A 19,304-nucleotide genomic window follows, 5' to 3' on the forward strand; every position below is an offset into this window, starting at 1 on the left:
GCTGCCCCATAATATTTATACCTCGGGGAACGCCCTATCTTATCGACTACTGGCAATTTATCACGGGATAAGGCTCAATTATTTATCCTCGGCGGTCCAACTCGTCCGCTGTAAAATGGGTGGGAAATTATTTGCTAGTATAGTGTTTTAACATACATTACGGCTTGGTCTATTTTAACTGTTTTAATGTTTTACACCAAATGACAATGCACTATGTTCTAATGCTTTCATATTTGACACAGGTAATTTAAGTATAGAAGGGAGACCTTCACCACATATTGTCCAAATATCCTGATTGTGTTTTAAACAATTCCCAACGGTCTATGTGGGAGTCGTAAGGATACCATTTTATAATTCGTTAAATATAATTTGTTTACCGTAAAATAAGACGAGAAAATGGGATAAAAAAAGTGTATTATCTCTCCCTCCCTCTACTAAATCTAATATTTATAAACACAAAGGCCATACGTTATAGGCGGCCATAACGAAATGCATTTACTTGAAAATCCTAACTCATATTACAATGAATACTCAATTGTAGAGATAGCTGATCAGATCTTCGCAACCCGATGCTGAAAGCGTGACAAAAATCTGCACGTTTAGGGCTTGCCTAAACTATTACAATAAACCGCATTTGAGACCAAACTTTCTGGAACAAGAGGTGTCTTCGTCAGTATAAGTTAAACTTAGTCGTTCGAATTTACGGTGTTCTAATACCCGCTGTGAGTTTCTTTTCGGTTAGTTCTGTTGCGAAGTAAAATTCAACAATGCAGATTATTCGATATATAGTATAGGGTGGGGGAAGATGGGACATTTTTTCATTTTATTTTCCCGTCACATTTTGCAGTAAACAAAAAAACATTCAAAAGATTGTAAGAACCGTATCCTTACAACTCCCATATACAGTTCTTATTTGTTTAAAACACGATTAGGGTGTTTGGGTATTATGCGCTAAAGTTGTCCCGTCTTATCCCACCCTACTATGATATAAATGATAAATACTATGGTATTTCGGTGTACTTTCGTTTTATAAAGTAATTGACCGTACAGTAGGTTAGGGTAAGATAGAACATTTGGTATAGCCAACAAAATATTTACAGAATCATATAACCGTAGCCTCATAACTCTTAAAACATCTTTGTAAATCGTTTAAACACGATTAGAAAATGTGATTTAGATGCTAACAACATTATATCTTAACCCATAGTACTGTATTATAATGTTTAAGCCATGTTTGTACTTTGGCAAATGAGTCACTTTGATATCTTGCCTTGCATCTGGAGTAACATGACATCCGAGCTTGTTAATGTGGGTTTGGTTGGTATCGTGATTCTTTTACTTATAATTTCTTACGTTAATGTGTTTTGCCCCCACAACACACCTTTTGATAACCCGAATGTCCGATTAAGTACATAATGTTGTTGAATTACTCGCACCGGACATTACTCGGGTTAATGTTTATCGGTCCGAGTAATTTAATATCATTATGTAGTTTATAGGAATCGGATTTCAAATTACACGCAGATTAGTAAGGTTCACACTTTGTGACTATATAACAAAGTATCCCGCATCCGTTGTGACTCGTTTATGACGTCATAAATACAAGTTACGTCACTCCACGATTAACCAAAAGGATTGACACTGAAATTCAAAAAACAACAAAAAGCAATAAAACAACATAAATACGGGAGAAAATGTGGCAAAAACACGCCGTCTGCAAAGATTCGTATTACAACGGTACTATAAAACGTTCAAACACTAAAACTGGATTATCATTTCACCTTGCTTAAGGGACGCTCTAAGAAATAAAAAGTTTTGTACAAAATTTGTAAAAACAAGAAAAAAAGTCAAAAGAAATGGATTGGAACTCGTCATCTACGTAGCTGTCACGTGATTGACTGTAAAAATGTTCTCTGTCGCCATCGAGCGGTTGTCAAAGTCAGCGGTGCTCTAGCTATAGCCGTTTAGTGCTGTAAAAAAAACAACAAAGTTAAGATTAAATTGGAATATTATGGCAATAAATATTGCAGGTTATGGTATTATGCAAGTCAAACTTAAATTTTATTATTTTTTAAACTTTTATTGCAGAATATATACTCGACAAAACAAAGCAAGAAATCTTACCGATATTTCCGTTAGACGGCGCTAGAGGACTGGGCGAGTTGTGTGGACGATGTACAGGGGCAAATGCGCTCTTCTGCTTTGCGGCTGATATCATGTTTGCAGGTGAAAAACTAAATATTCCCGGTGTGGTCCCCGAAGACGGAAGTGGGTTCATACCGTTGTGGGGCGAAGGTGGAATTACTGTAAATAAATTATACTTTAATACTAAAAACATAATTTTTAAAAAAAGTTTATTATATAAAAAAGGGTGTGATAGACCATGATTTTGTTCTCTCTTATCGCCCCCCTTGATAGTAAACAAAATAGATTTATTAACAGAGTTAAATAACCGTAGGACGATTCTTAAAGAGCGTTGTCGATTGTTAAAGCACGATAAAGAAATATGCATACATTTATATCGTAGTGGTAGATAGAATGCCCTAACTTAGTAGTATAGTAGGGTGGGGAAAGATGGGACACATTTTTGTTCTACTACCTTGTCCCATTTGGTGGTAAACAAAGCTCGTTTCAAAAATTATAAAACTTATCCTTACGACTCCCACAGACCATTTTTAATTGTTTGAAACACAATCAGGATATTTCGATATTTTGTGCTGAAGGTATCCCGTCTTCCCACTTTTATATTTAATAGAGGCGCTACACCTACTCGTTTTATAATAGCATGGATACTTGATCGCATATAGGAAGCTAACATTGGAGTTAATCGTTGTTGGTTCGCTGCAGTTTTTCACAATGATAGTGATCCCGTTTATGGCCAACGGACATCTACTTTCATTGTGGCAAACTGAACCGAAGTAGGCTCATAACTTGACCAAGTACATTGTATTGTTAAAACCATGCGTTTGGCTTTGAATATACCTTTATGCTGTGCTGTTACAACCACGCAAACAGTATCACGTACCAACAAGTTGAAGCCATTTACCGCAAAGTAGTTTTACGTATCAGTTGCTACACCACCGCCGCGTACAGTTTACCTCCTAACCTAACTCTACTTAATGCCAGTTCCAGACAAACCGCGTAATAACTAATACTTACTCCCAGATCCAGAAAAAAGGCCAGGAGACGTGTTGTTCATGTTCGTGAATGTGGGACCTGAAGCGCTGGAATAACTGTTGAAGGATGGTGCGCAGTGGTAGGGGGCTGGGGCCGGAACTGCGCCTACAGTTGTGAGCCCCACCATGCTACCAATTGAGCCACTGTTCAAGCTATGCGGTGTCGTCTGGGGGGAATATCCGTTGCGGGGAGAAACGCTGTTACCTCGTGAGTAACCTGTTAATAAGATTGGTTGGTTAGTAAAGGGGTGAGTGGGTTTTGGACAATACTTTACATGAAAAAGTAGTGTCTAGTTAACAGACGAACAAACCTATCAAACCTGAATCACTTCCGGTGTCGAACCGATCGGGTGTTCCGCCAAATTGTGAAGAAACCGCTGCAGCAGCGTAACCGTTCATTGCCACGGCCATGGCAGCGCTAGCCGATTGCGGAACGAAACTGCCAGGTGGCGCGCACGGTGCGGCCGCTAGGTGGGGCGCGGGAGGCGTGATCCCGGCTGACGGGGGCATTTGGCTTGGCGGGGCGTACTGCCGACTGATCACCGCTTCCATGACGTCAGCAGCTCGTTTTAGAATAATCTCCTACGTCATAATTGTATTGTGAGGTCATGATGAGGTCATAGTAAAGTAATTTACGTTTATGAATAATTAAAGAGTTGTTTTGAAGCGTCGTCAATTAGAACTTAGATGATACATCAGATCAGTCATGTAAAATAGACGCTAACGAAGCAAAGATCGTTCACTTGCAATTACTTTTACTCGAATTACCTTCGGTAGCCTCTCAGGGTCGCCTGGGTGTCTTGGCACAGTCTTCAGTAATCGCTGGAATCCATAATCAAGTGTCGGTTCGTTGAGCGCTAAAAAACACGAAGATTTAAAATTTAACGAAGTAAAAAAATATATAAAAAATTGTTTTTTTTGCCTGACATGCGTTTTGTTTTTCCAAAAATGCAGTTTGGGTAGTTTTGAATCATTTTAAATGTACGCATTCTTTGTTGTGCAATATGCACATTCTTTGCATAGGCTTTCCGCAAATTGCCTGATGTTTACCTGTGTATACAAAGCGTCCTGGAGCACCACTGCAGAATTGTTTATTTTTGTAAGACAGAGTCACTTCTACCACGCCCGGTAGATGGCGCGGTGGAGTCTGTACTCTGATTGCGTGTTGGGTGATCAACTGAAAAACAAAGTTGCAAATTTATTAACCCCAAACTAAAAAATGAAAATAGGCTTTTTAACATTACATAAACGTGTATGAATTTCCAAAGCTCCAACCTGTCAGCCAATTATACAACAATTGTAGTATACCAAAGTCATTTTCTATATAGTAATTTAAGTAAGATAAATACCATTAGCACATAAAAATCGGTATTCCTAATGCATCATCGCTTACCAACGCTCTTTTTGTAGTCGTGAGGACATATGATATTTTAACCTTCATTGTTTAATACTAAATGAGACTATCAAAGAGAATGAAACCCATCTTACCCCAACGTACAGTATCCAATTACATATAATGCTCTGGGATAAGATGGGACACCTTAGCATATATTATCCAAATATCCTGTTCGTGTCTTAAATAAGTAACAACGGTCTATGGGAGTCGTGAGGATACGGTTATATAATGTTTGATTGTTCTTTGTTTTCTTACAAATGTGACGGGAAAACGAAATGAACAGGTGCCCTATCTCCCCCCACCCTACTATATCTTTGCAATTCTTACCTCACTCCACACAACCATTGAACCAAACACAACTTGAAGCCCGTCAAAGAAATTTTCTCCAACTATAACAACTGTTGCTCCACCTGTTGTCCAACCCTCAGCTGGGTTGATTGCTTTGATAGTTGGCGAAGCTGAAATAATGTCACAGTTAGGCTACACGTCGAAAATGTTGCTGTATCGCCACGGCAAAGTTGAGGCATGTGGAGATTGTATTGGTTCTTTTTTAAAAGTATTCTTGTGTAAGCTATAATGTTTGGAAAGTGTTTTCGTTCAGGATGGTCAATGATCATGCTTGGGTAGCTACATATTCGGCTCTATGTAGCATATTCGCAGTATTATTTTAAATATATACCACTGAGATCACGCAATCTTGAATCAGATTAAAAAATATCATTTTAATTTGGAAATAGTATTAGTACACGTGTGTACCACATTTAGAAACGAATCGGGATATTAGACCGTAGGTCGAATGTTTAGTCTCCAAATCGCGCATACGTGGTATAACAACTATATGATACTTTTTCTGCAAAAGATTATTTTTTGAGCGCGCTTTAACTCGTAATCATGTGTTTGTCGAATTGGTAAAAACGGTCTTAAAATCGTCATAAAATCGACCTGTTCCGCTAACACTCAATCGAAACTTGGAGCAGTCTTGGCCAGAACGATCCGTACCGCATTTACCGCACAAATTAACCCCATGTAAGACACGCAACCAGATTCAATACTTCGATTGTGTACCAGTTAAAAGATTGAACCTGCATGTCCATCCCATGGGGCAGTCACAGGGGTGCAAACCTACTACTACGCTTCGAGATATTGATTAGAGGTGCATCCCTTAGAGCATCGTCGTTCTCATGCGTGATATGTAACATCAATATCGATGTGTTAATAATTGCGAGTGCCCGGCCGCAAAACGAAAAGGACATCCGGCTATACATGTTTTCCGTCATCAGACGGGGCGATAGCCTATATTCCTACCAGAGGGCCTAAAGTTTGCGAACGGAAGCGTATAGTACTAGTGGGTAATATGATTAACGTTCGTATAGTATCCTTCCTATAATCGCGTTTTTAACACGCTCTTTTGGAATCGCGATGGTTAAATATTTCTGTAATTAGTTTGGGTTACTTCCATTTACTATAAAAGGGATAAAAATATGATCCATCTTAACCCACATACTCTAAAGTTTGCCATAGCGTGTATTTTTTATATAGATACTGATCATACTGCAGCAACTGCATTACCCCACATTCGAGATGATCGTTTGATGGCTATATTCAAAGACGTTACGAGCCATTAGGTCCTGACCGCGGACTTTCCCCTGTGACTGACAGTAACATGTGCTGAGCGTTAGAAACAAACAGACGTTTGGTTGAAGCATACGAAACTACAGTATGCTATTTATATTTGTTTGCGCAGTCTGCGTAATTTTCCCGCGCTTCTGCAAAAGCTTATACCATCAGTTGCCTAATTCCCAAGGTAAGGGGTATGAACAATTATGTAGGGCCGATCCATGAAATAAGATACGGATATTATGACTTCGTTTGCTGGCATATGGCGACACAAATATGTTCGATCTTTAATAACTGTAGCGTGGGTAGGAACCGTTAAGAGCTGTGTAACCGTATATTCCTTTTGGGATTCATTTAACATTCCGAATTTTGAATCTGGGTTAACCTTATCGATATGGGAATACGCTCTTCGTATTAAGACGTTCGAATCATCAAAAATTTTATTTGCAATTGGTTTCCTATTAGTTTTGTCGGCGGTTATGAAATCATTGGGAAGTTTTGTGGTTGCGAGTTATGTCTGTTTGTGAACGTCTATGAGCCAAAACTTTGTTAAAGATGCATTTTTTGTCTTAAAATGTTTTGAAACCACTTTCCACATTGGAAAAGATTCATTTATGTCCAAATTAATGGGCAGGTGGCACTCGTTTATTAGTTTTTAATCACCCGGCGTTTTTATACTAGTTAGTACAAAAAAAAATTACCTTCTGATGGGTCGACCCTTCTCGCTCGACGTCCATGTTTCGAGTTGTTGTGCACGAACATGTTGTCAGACACAGCTAAAACATGACCGTCAACATGCACAGTTGTTGAGACCACAACCTGAAACACAAATTGAATTCAAATAGACATTTATCAAAATGATATCGAGTCCTATGTCTTCTTAGGATAGCTTGATATCTTCATAAAAAGTTGATGTCTTCATTAAGAGACATTTACAAGCGAATTTCGTGAATTTATTAATGTTTTAAGGCGTTTTTAAAGATTAGGCGAACTCTGATACATAGTTAGTACAAAATCTAAACAAAATACTTTAAACTGTCACAGAGCGTCACTGTTTTATAGATTGTACCTGAAATCTTCGCATGTCTCGTGGATTTCCAGCATTCTTTAAACAGTTTTGGTTGCACTTGAGAAAGAATTTTAAGAAGTATCTGAAAATAGATAAAGGGGTAACATTTTAAAATAGACGGAGTAAGGAACTGGTTACACATAGTTTTATTTTCGCAAAGGCGTGCTGAATTTTAAGCGCGAAAAAAAAACGTTATAAGTTATTACTTTTGCTTAGTTACACTGTATCACGTCGAAAACATTCCAAAATTGCCACAATTCTCAGTTTATTTAAAGACTTTACATACATGTGTGTATGATATTCGATCATTGCTTATTCAGCAATGCTGATGCGTTATCCTGATTATAAGGAGAAGGGTTGAACGTTTATTGGTTGAGTTCAAATCTTGAACCCGTTTGCTGGCGTTATACATAGATGGAAATACGTCAGTAAAGCGGTTTGAAATGCATTATGACGACACTGAACGATCGCGAATACAAACATCCAGCTCAACAGCTGCGAGAGTTGAAACGGATGACGATTCATAAATTCCTGGACCCTAATGTGTTTTCGTCGAAAAGGGCGGCTTAATGGCAAGTTACGAAAGCTTGCATGGCCCACGGTTGCTACGCTGAGTCTCCAATCGATTTTCTACCATCCTTAATTAAAGCTGCCCAGTGATTTCAACGCAAGGGCCTTGCCAGTAAACGTTAACGAAGCGAGCGACCACAAATCGTCTTTTGCCGAGTAAGACTGTTGAAACAGTGGCGCTGAGAGTTGTTATGATTAAAACTGCTGCTGAATCACGTGCGCGCTTCAAAAACTTGCCCGTTCTAACTTGTCAGTTCTATTAATAATTCATGCAGCCTTCCATATTTCGTTCCTGGATTAGACGTCGGTAATATGCCATGACCAGCTCCCATGTTTCGCCGAGTCCCTTTGCCACAACACCACTATAGTGTGCAGCATAAGGTTTTTAGGCGCTTTGCCAAAGAGTACTGGCTTATTGCAAAAGCAAAGCTCCAGTAGAACTCGTGCTCTTATTGTTCATGGTAGCAAACCCAATCAACGTTAATTTAGAATCCAATTTCCTTGCGTCGCGCGCTCCGTATTGAGCAAATAGGGTGAAGTTGTCAGTCTCGCTAAAAATCTTAATTAACAAACCTACATCGCCATATGCCGCAGTGTTGCCAGACGTTTCGCGTTAATCCAAAGCAGTGTTTACCGTAAAATTCTCTCCCAGCGGGGATATGAATTTTAACGCAACCTAAATATACGTATTATGGTTCAAAATTAACGATTTCCCTGGAGTAATCTTTCGATGGCCGCTTATTCTGTTTTAAATTCGGTTATTTGGCGCAAAAATGCCATCGGGCGGCCCGACGTTCAGTGTATATTCCGCAAAACCCATTTGGAGACCAACTTGGTTGACTTTGCCAAAAGTTAAAACATTAATCGCAGTAAACAACCGTTTGGTCTCCCAGGGGTGCAGCCGTCCACCGCGTTGAAACGTTAAAAGCAGAAATCTTTACACTTTACACTCCCAGGTACTCTGGGCAACTGTCAGGCGGGGGAAACGCCAGTCAAATGTACCTGTCAATCACCACTGGGTCGGATGGAGTTTCGTTTCTGTTCCCGCAACTCTTCTTGTCACAGCAGCGGCTGAAAAATAATCGCCATTTAATTATTTTTGGGGTATACGTTTAGGCAGTTAATATCGTGTCGGAGGAGATATACAATGCTAGTTTTATTTGGGTTAAATTAATACGGAGATTGAATTCTATATAGTTTAAACGAATTTAAAAACTGTCACACGATGTCCACTATCAATTAGAAAGATAAAAATTGTAGCAAAAACAGTCATTTCCCTTTTTTCGAAATGTTGTAAAAAAATCTCTAAAATTATGCGTTTCTATATATGCCTCAAATTTAAGAAAATGCGGTTACATTTAGTTAAGAAAGAATTAGTTACCTGCACATGATCTCATGAGTGAGCAAAACCCGTCGCATTTCTGGGTTTTTATCTTGTCCTTCGTACGTAATTGACTGTATCAAAAGTTAGGTTGTTGTTTCAGAAGTTAAAGTACACGGTAGAAACTAACCGTATGTGTTAAGGACGTTATATTAAAAAATTTGGCATATTTTATTCAGATCGGACGTTTATGATATATTGGGGTGGGGGGAGCCGAGATACATTTAGCAAATAATTTTTAAATATCCTGATCGTGTTTTAAACAATTACCAACCTTCTATGGTAGTCGTGAGGATACAGGTTTACAATTCTTTAAATGTTTTTTGTTTAGTAATAAGTTGGACGATAAAACAAACTGAAAAGGTGTCCACCTTCCCCCGCCCTACTATATAATACAGTAGACAACACAGCCGGACAATTAAAGTATTGTATTTAAGAATGTTTAATTGTTTCCATTTCGTGATATATTTACCTGTTTGGTTGCAGAGTCGATAAGACGGACGAATACATCTTGTTCTGTCCGTACGCCTATTAAAAAAATGCATCATTTTTAAAAGTGTGTCATTTGGAACAGTGTTTCCGTGTAAAAAAACAGTGTTTTCTATTCCAAATACGTTGCGCAGCACTGGCGCTATCTCATAACCTTAGCAGGTCGATTCTCTATCGAGCCCAATAATTTATTCTGTACTAATCAACAGTATTCGACTTCTGCCTTTATTACCTATGGGACTGTAGGCTATTCCCGGGTGTACGATTACGATGCTATATGCGGTCACCAGCTAATGGGATCCCATCTTTGACTCATACCAATACCAGACAAATGCCATGATGTAATGTTTTATATTAAAATATCATATTGAACATTTAGGTGTATTTTGAATCTTACCGCTATGGTAAAGCAATTGGAGTCTGTACTGGATCCCGTTGTTTGTTTTTTCGCCGGCGATCTCCTTTTTAAAAAAAATTCAACTTTTAATTAAAATGGCGCATACATCTTATTTATGGTACATTGTGAGTAGGTGGTGGTGTATGCAATACAGACGTGTCGGACTAGAAGTCTAAAAACAAATTACAAGAAAACAAATTTGCTACTTAGTTCTGGCTGAAATTCAGCTTTCCTAATGTATGTGTGTTTTTAAAGCAAAAATACAAGATAGAAATGCCCTATTACTTCATAGCAGGTTGGGGGAGAGATAAGACACCTTTTCAACAAAAAGAAACATTCAAAAATTCTAAAACCGTATTCTCACGACACCCATAGACCGTTGTTAAATGTTTAAAACACGATCAGGATATTTCGATATCATGTGGTAAAGGTGTCCCATCTTACCCCACAGTACTCTATGTAAATTATATTGTTAAAAGTTTTGTAACAGATAAATAAACTCACGGTTTCGTTTTCCACAAATCCTACGAAAGCACTTCGCTCAATTTCCACCGGCTGCCCTTGTCTGTCGTACAGGGCAAGCACGAAGTGGAAAAAGTTGCTTTTTCTAAGGTTGTTTGGCGGCTGCTTTTCGAAATGTGCCCGATGTAGACCAACATTGCCGCTGTAAAAAAAGATGTAAATTTAGCTCTTAAATTTGACAAAAAAAAAATAGAAAATTTAAAACACTAAAAACATTTAAAATTTTAAAACAAAAGGCAAAAGTCTAAAGTCCTAAAAAAATTAAACATGGTTGTATAGTTGTCAAAAATCGACGTTAATTTGTAAACAATATAGTGCGTTATTAGGAATATAGTTTCACATTGAAAATTCCTATTTTATTTAAAGTATTTAATGCCGATTTAAAATTATTCTTCGCTTATTCATTATGTACGTAGTTTAATAAACGATTGATAGCTATTTTTTAAAAAACTTCGGTGTTTTGTATCATTTTAATGATATACTTCTTCTTTGCATGTTAAACTAAAACAAAATGGCGTCTGTCGTATTTTTATTCGGATTTGTAGATGCATGGACGCTACACACCTTTCCTATTATTGCTGCCGTTTAACTATTGATTAAGACAGGCTGTTGCCGAAACTTGGACGGATTCCGCTTTAATTCTTGTGTTAACTGTTCTTTGATCAATTTCTTCGATTTGTGGTCACGCTAACTATCGATTGACTCTGCTGTTGTATCCTTAACTTTCAAGCAAATCTTTGTGAAACCTTTCCTTTATATAAACTACTCTGCTTTGACGAGAGTGATCTAATGTACTTTTGTAACAAAACCTGCTACGTGGCTTCAACTACAGCATGAGCGTTACACTACTGAAGTTTTTCAATCACTGAGAACTTTAAGCGGCCTGCATCAAAATCCCAAGACCCCAACGCAAATTAATGCTCAGATAGTAGCAATACACAGTTTCCCAAAGGGCTCTTAACTTGGTTTCCTATGCTAGCAATACGCTTCGCGTGGCGCCTACAAGGGTCATAGTGTTAACTTCTCTACCTGTCAATATAACTGCGACACTTACGGATTTTTATTTTCCAACCTGTTTTTAGTCAATGCGGTACCAGTGAATAAAAACATTAAAACCAAGACGCTTAAAAGTGTAAAAATTGGTAAAACGTTGAAACGTTTAAAACAGTATGCGAAAGAGACTTCTTCCGCAATTTTGACAAGAAAATATGTAGTACTGTGGGAAAAGATGGGACACCTTTATAGCACATTATATCCCAACATTCCGATCGTGTTTTTAACATTTAATAACGGTCTATGGGAGCCATGAGGATACGGTTTAAACTCTTTCAATGTTCTTTTTAAACTGCCAAATGGGACAGAAAATATAATGAAAAGGTGTACCGTATTTCCCCACTTCACCATAAAAGAATCGTGTTGTTATTGTATCTCTAACACTGATATTTCTAACTTAACACAAATATCGGTCAGATTTAAATACTCTAAAATCAAATATAGTAAAATATGAAAAAAATCAAATATAGTAAAATAAAAGTAAATAATGTAAAATATGAAAAATATGAAAATAAAAGTGAAATTTTTACTTTGGCATCGGTTCCACTAACGTTGTTTGCATCCATCCTCTCACTGCTGGCCCCGATAACTGAGGTCCCGCCATTGTTGCCATTTGGATATTACTTACAAATAAAATAACACTTAAGGTATCTGGTGAAAAATCACGTTAGGGTAAAAAAATAAGTCATCTTTTTATAGTTTTCAATTTTATACATTTTATTAAAACGTGGATTTTTTTATTTAGGATAATTTTTAAGAAATAAAGAACTTGTTTTGGGCATTTTTTTAGAATAAAGGAATTTTTTAAATTGAACAAAATGACTTTTCTGAAATAAAATTTTATGGAAATAAAAACATCGTTTTCTCTATACCAATATCATTAGGATGAATAAAGGAAATAATAAAATTATTGTTTTAAATAAAAATTTAAACTGAAATAAATAATTCTAGTTTATTACAGATAGTTACAGATTTTAAAAACATTTAATTTTAATTATAGAATGCCTAAATGGTTAGTTTCTCAATGAAAAGCAAAATGGCGTCGTTTATCGGTTTGCGTTTAAGAGTTACAATTAACGGAATCAATTTACTTCGAAAATCTTTTTGCCCTTTCAAAAGGTAAATTAACTTTAACTCCTGACTGTCACCTTGATTAATAACTAACATTGCAAATTAGTCGAAATCCCGGTCGGGAAGCTATCTCCAACTCAATCTATTTGCGAAATCCGCAGAGACGATCTAGCTGATTCTACACTGTATGGTGGCCAACTAGCGCGCTGGGACCCGGCCCATGGGTCGTCCGGGACGAATCCACCAAGTTAGTGGCGAATCGTCCGAGTTGTCCACTGAGAGAAGTCTCTGTATTGATGTGTCCGTTGAGACACTGGCTTGCTGGTTTTAAACTCCACGACGCGTGGCCTTCTATACTCTAGTATTCCTGACTAGGACAGAAAGAAAAAAGGCGGCGCATGTCTTGGAGTAAGGTTCTTTTTCCTCCGTGCCCTCGCGACTGGTTCCTGTCTCATAAATCGGAGCGTGCATCTGTCGACTTTCGCCTCATTCTCTCTTTCGCTACGAAACGCGTATGCCACCCCTATTTACAAACACCATTGCCGGCGCTGATTCCAAAATCGTGTTTTTCGCATTCACGCAGATTACTTTTTCCTCCGCTTAACAACAGGCAAATTTACGTTTTTAAAATATGGCACACATATTGAGAAAAGCACAAAAATTAAAAGCTAGAAAGTAAATTACATTTTAAAAAATTGTACGTAATTTTTGCTTCAGATATTTTGGTTAGTTATTCTATGTAAAACGTACAATTATTTTTTTTCAAGATTTCAAAAAAATTCAAATATCAAAATACGAAACTCTGTCCGCCATTTAAAACTTGGGCCTATACTTAAACACGTAACCTAACGAAAAAGAATTGTACAGCCTTTGGAAATAATTTCGTTGGTTTCGCGATTTTCAAAAGGTTAACAAACATTTTTCAAAAAATAGTACAAAAACGCGCAGAGATAAAATGGATACATTTTATATAAAACAAAATTTGTGCCGCGCTAAATCAAATGATTAAACAGAGAAATAATTAAAAACAAACAATCCTTCGTTGTTCTAATCGTATCCGGGCGTGACGAGAGCGCTTGTGACGTCACAATAGCAATAAAATTCGCCGCCTTTTAGCGTCGCAAGAAAGTTGTGAAGTAATTACAACGTTTGCTAATTTGTTTGTTTTAAAGGTGATAACTGTAGTTTAAAAAAAACAAAATAATTTTACATTTTTTTTATAAATTTTAGGCAGTTTTGTGGCCTTTGTCGGCTTAAATTGTTCAGCGACTCTAAGTATTATTTTTTAACATTTTTTTCGAAATTCTAATTTTGAATACCGTTCTCTTGTTTGTTTTTACGTTTTTTATGGGTTATTTATTTGTTATTTTATGCTTGTCCTAACTTCTTCCGTCGTAAAAATTAACATTCGGCAAAAAGTGCAATGCTTTGAATTTTCCAACTCGAAGGCACGCGACCTCGTCTCTGTGACGTCACTGTGCACTGCTTTGTGACGTAGGCGAGACAGCAGTGACGACAATGCCTCGTTTACGACTTCACAATGGACAGAGCCGCAAAGTTGCTAAGACAGAACGAAGATTCGTCGAACAGATGTGGCGACGCGATCGGACTTAAAAAACAAAGAGGGAAATTAACCCAAACAAAAGGGTTGCGTGTTGCAACTCTGTCGACCATATTTCAGACGCGCGCATGTGATTGTGACGTCACGGAGTATCGATCTTGGCCAGCGAAGAGAACGCGTTGTTAGAACTCGCGCGGAGTAATATCCATATGAGAAATTGGTTTTATGCGCAAGTTAACCGTTTGATTTATCAAACGGTAAAATTGAATACAGCGGACTAAACAAATGACATTTTTAAGCCATGGCGACTAAAAAGATTAATATTTATCACAAAAATGTAAAATTTGCAATTTTAATCCAGTTTGATCAAAATTTAAGTTATTTCTAAAAAATATTTAAAAATCTGGTAAAAATTGTGATAAATAAAAAGACTGATCTTTTTTGCAATGGTAACTTATATAGCTGCTAAAATTGTCGTGAAGCAACGTCACATATTTCCTAAACCAGGTCACCGTTATAGGGTGGAGTGTGGGGTATCGAATATCATGGAAATTTGAAATTCGAATAAAGTCGCTGCCGCTCTTATTTCCCGGAAGAATTCATTAAACTTTGCCAGAGACTTTTCCCTGCAGACAAATAATGGACAGAAATTATATCGAGTTGAAAAAACAAAGACGTGGCCCGACTTTTAGTTATTTTAATTAGCCAGCCGCCACTTTAGCACACCGCCTAGGGATTCGAACCCACCGAAAGGTTTGCTTCCTGGCACAAAAACGTCCTACGGGAACGATTGTCACGTCATAATGAGGTCTATTGAACCAATAAGGACGGGTGAACCTGTTACCGCGCACGTCTTGTTTGTTTAAAAGTGTCTGGTGTAGAATGATGACTTCCTCAGCGACCGAAGTGCCCATACAAGTTAATAGATACTGGCTGTATTTTGTACTATATATGTAGGGTGGGAAAGATGGGACACATTTAGCACAAATATTCAAAGATCCTGATCTTGTTTCAAACAATTAACAACAGTCTATTAGAGCCGTGGGGATACGGTTTAATAATTATTTGAATGTTCTTTGTTTACCACCAAATGGGACAAAAAAGGGAATGAAAAGTTCTCCCATCTCCCCCCACCGTACTACATAATAATTTAAAAGATAGTGGTACCGAGTAAAACGAAACACAATAGTAGGTTGGGGTAATATGGTCCTTGTTTTAGTTGTGTTTTTTATCCCGTCGTATTTGGTATTTGGTAGTAAACGCAGAAAATTTAAAATATCATATAACCGTATACTCACGATTCGAAAAGACGCTTAATTGTGATATGTAAAAACACGCTTAGTAAATATGAGACACGATTAATAAACGTATATAGTATCCCCACAACTCCCATAGATTTTGTTTAAGAAAAAATGTTTAAGACACAATTAGGGTGTTTGGATGTTATATGCTAAAGGTGTCCCACCTTACACCACAGTACTATAAATTAACAATTACGTATAGCGACCAAACTTTAAAAAATATGTTCAATTAATTAGAATATTAGATCCTTTCTCTTTCTTAGAGAAGCTGTAAACAGTTGGTGGCATCAGGTGTTGCGGGTTGTCACCTGTTCAAGGCATATAACTACAACCCCGCGGGGACCAGTTCCACCAACTGGTGCATCAGTGTGTTAACCCCACGAGATTGATTTGCAACTGGGCTATATTTAGAGATATAACGCGACCAAAATGTTATTAATCATTGTAACATTCTAATAAAATGTTAATATTTAGAAATATACCGGGATTTAAAAATATAACAGGAGTAAAATAGTATCACGTATTGTAACATTTCAATAAAATGTTAATATTTAGAAATGTGATTTATTTTCCACTGCTGAGCTATATTTAGAAAAATATGGGATTGCTTTGGAAGCGTATTTTTAAAAACACTGTGTCTCGCTTTTTGCTTGACATTTAAAGTATCCCCTAGGGTGGGGGAAGATGGGACACCTTTTCAATCAATTTTCTCCTCCAAATTGATAATAAACACACATTTAACGATTTTTTATAAAACTTTATCCTCCCGGCTCGCGTCGACCGTTGGTAATTGTTTAAAACACGATCAGGATATTTGGTTATTATGTGTCAAATGTGTCCCATCTTCCCCCACCCTACTATACATTTGTAGTAAATTTCAATAAAATGGTCTATATATATTGTTTTCCAAGTACCAACAATTACATTTGTAGTGTGGCGTGCATTTAAACTTACAAAGAGACTACGTCACCTAGTCGTATCACATTTATTACTATGTGGTAATATGCGGTACCGTTGGCACATATATCACGTATTTACCTGGTTAGAGCAGTTAGAGCTGCGAGGCTATGGGTTATACAAAACCGAATTTGATTTTTTTACTACCAAATGAAACGAGAAGATGTAAAACCCATTTCGTCATATATTTCTCCTCAAAGTTACAAGGACAAATGAGTTTCGCCGAAAGATTGTTAAAGCTATGTCCATTATTTAGATCGACTTCCGCTGGTGTTTAGTATTGTGGGTTTATAAATTCGGCGTGACTTTAAATTACAACGCTAACCAAGTATCAAGATTAATGAGGCAACGCAGCAGATGGAGTTAATGGTGATTTCCTCGCTTTTTCACCAAGCAGAATTCGCGACCGGAACGAATAGCGAAGATGCGACGAGATCCTCTGTTTTGCTAGATTAAGAACGCGACTGATCGGCTCAATCACTATAAAGCTCCTAATCATCGCTTGTTTGTATACATAACGCAACGACCGCCAAATGTCGATGTGAGAATTCATATCCCGAAGTTTTAGCTACGGTTTGGGCATATCGTGGGAAAAAAATTGACTCCGTCTATATATAATTCAAGTATAATACTATGGGGTAAGATAGGTTACAGTTATGGTGTATAAAAGCATATCCCGACTTACCTCACTCATGTATTGAGTAGGCCATGCCTCACCCAATCATATAACAAGTTAGGGCAACCTGGTTTAAGATTTTCTCTAGTTAGGAAGTATGAGTGTCTGTGTCGTCCAATGTGTGAAAAGTATTGTTTGTTTGTTTGTTTGTTTGTTGTTCTTGTATTTAAATTTAGAAATCGGCTCAGATCGGCCCAATGTATAGCAGAGTCCATGTACCTGTATGACATCATACATATATTGTATAGGTATTAGACATGAAGCGATTTTGCAAAATTAACAACGCGCTTATTATTACCCAACATGATTTACAAGTTTTGTTATTTTTACGAGAGAAAACCGCCGTCAAAACTGACTTTCGTCGCTTCGCGCTGAGCGATAATTCGAGTCGCCCGCTGGGCCTTGGTGCCTCAGTCGAGCTGGCCTGTCACCTCCACAATAGGGCTCCGCATTTATCGGTTTCGCTTGGTAGAATACGGACGACACAAACCAACAGTTTATCGAATTTGCTTTCGTGGTAAAGTTTTTCCGACGCACCGCCTTTGCGCAATAAAATCAAAGAGTTGAAATCGTGGCGAATATCAAACTCAGTGTGACGCATAGTCGACACTGTGACGTAACAATCGTGGAACAATAACACGCTCGATCCCTGCAGCGGCGTAAACTTTTCGACGATGTTCATTGATTCGATGATTAATGGCATCGATATATATAAAGGTAAATAAAGCGAGTCTAACACGATACGCCTCTGCAACAATACGTTTGCATGTGTATTGATACGCGTGGTACCTCTGCTGTATTGAAGTGGTTCAGGATAAACCTTTGCAAAAAACGCAAAAAAACATGACCTAAAATGCCGCAAAAACACGCGAAGTTTTGCTTGTTTTCCATGGCCATATTTGACTGTATAAATGTTCACATCATATATGCAAGCATGTTAATATTCGTTCCTTTTTAAAAGTTTACTAAAAAGAAAATATGTTTGCAATAGGCGTAATATTAATTGAATATCCCTATGCTGCGTATGTTTCTAGCGTATTACGGTTTTAGCTCTCATCCGCCAACCCAAGCCAGCAGACCAAGCAAGTCGATATTTCACATGTATAATTAATGTCTTCACGCTCGGCCACGATAGGCGCATATGGCGCGAAACGCAGAAAAGACAGAGGAAGGCGCTGGCTTCGGCACGGCTATTTACGACTACTCGAGATTGGACTATAGTTACATAATACACAATTCTTAACGTATTGAAACCCGGAACATGTTTTAGACTTCGAAAAGTCTACGATTCCGGCCATGTTACGTCGAATGCCTTATTCTGATTTATGTGTTTTATGGAAGTCGCTCTTGTTTTCCAACTCGAACACGATTTGGGTTAAAAACACGATCTTCCGTTTGCGTTCCCGACTGACATACGTCCGATAAGGGTCCATAAATTAAACTGCGCGTTTAATAAGATCTTATAGCTGGAGCGGCAGAATGGGAATCGAATTAGGCAGCGAATTGAGACGAAAGAGTGGTGTAACCGAAGGCGACATACGTCCCGTAAAAGATTAGATCGCCCCCTTCCCCCATATGTTACTTTCTCTCGCCACGCCGGATGTTTAGCCGACTATTTGCTGCCTCTAGCGGCAAAAGAGATAAAGTGATGAAATGCGAATGCTTACAGTCAATTTAAAATAGTGTATATGGTATGGTGGGAAAATATGGATACGTTAGCATATAAAACACCCCGTATTTGCTAACCGTGTTTTAACAATCGTTTTGAGTCGTGAGGCTTCAGGTGTACAATTATGTAATTATGCTTCTGCTTACTACTAAATGGTACAAAAAAATAAAAAAATGTACCGTGGACCATCTTACCCCAACTTACTAAACACATAACATTTGTGTGGTACATGTATAGGACGAACATTTGACGTATAACAACTTGAACGATATATTTTGGTGCGCTGATCGTTACAAAACTTGTTTTCGTATTTTTTTGCATTTAACCAATTGCAAAGCAGTTTGTGTCTGTATGTTTTGTTCTGTTATTCGACTCGTTCAACAGTTGCCACTTAGCAAT

The 19,304-nt window shown here is 37.7% G+C and overlaps 1 protein-coding gene and 1 non-coding gene across 4 annotated transcripts; both read right to left on the reverse strand.

The window, feature by feature from the left end:
• Nucleotides 1-1,570: 1,570 nt before the first annotated feature.
• Nucleotides 1,571-12,331, reverse strand: coe (transcription factor protein). 3 transcript variants are annotated; one of them, XM_009863233.3, is made up of 15 exons: nucleotides 12,201-12,331; nucleotides 10,600-10,759; nucleotides 10,096-10,159; nucleotides 9,682-9,737; nucleotides 9,210-9,283; nucleotides 8,831-8,899; nucleotides 7,259-7,340; nucleotides 6,891-7,008; nucleotides 4,900-5,030; nucleotides 4,227-4,353; nucleotides 3,945-4,033; nucleotides 3,497-3,758; nucleotides 3,160-3,393; nucleotides 2,125-2,304; nucleotides 1,571-1,970 (listed from the first exon to the last, which is right to left on the reverse strand). In XM_009863233.3, exons 1-15 carry the CDS (start codon nucleotides 12,281-12,283, stop codon nucleotides 1,951-1,953), a joined length of 1,749 nt encoding a protein of 582 aa, XP_009861535.1. In that variant the 5' UTR covers nucleotides 12,284-12,331; the 3' UTR covers nucleotides 1,571-1,950.
• Nucleotides 2,852-2,904, reverse strand: mir4045 (microRNA 4045). The gene has a single exon (NR_034438.1). It is a non-coding gene; the product is annotated as a microRNA 4045 (primary transcript).
• Nucleotides 12,332-19,304: the final 6,973 nt, after the last annotated feature.

Source organism: Ciona intestinalis, unplaced genomic scaffold, assembly GCF_000224145.3.
Source record: "Ciona intestinalis unplaced genomic scaffold, KH HT000105.2, whole genome shotgun sequence".
Classification (NCBI taxonomy): domain Eukaryota; kingdom Metazoa; phylum Chordata; class Ascidiacea; order Phlebobranchia; family Cionidae; genus Ciona; species Ciona intestinalis.

Bases quoted from the DNA above. Each gene is read 5' to 3' on its own strand.
- coe (XM_026838709.1), bottom strand. From the start codon at position 12,283: ATGGCAACAATGGCGGGACCTCAGTTATCGGGGCCAGCAGTGAGAGGA. The intron at 3,394-3,487 runs GTTTGTTCGTCT...TCTTATTAACAG, and splicing joins AAGTGATTCAGGTTTGATAG to GTTACTCACGAGGTAACAGC. The intron at 2,305-3,159 runs GTAAGTATTAGT...ATTTATTTACAG, and splicing joins CCTTTTTTCTGGATCTGGGA to TAATTCCACCTTCGCCCCAC.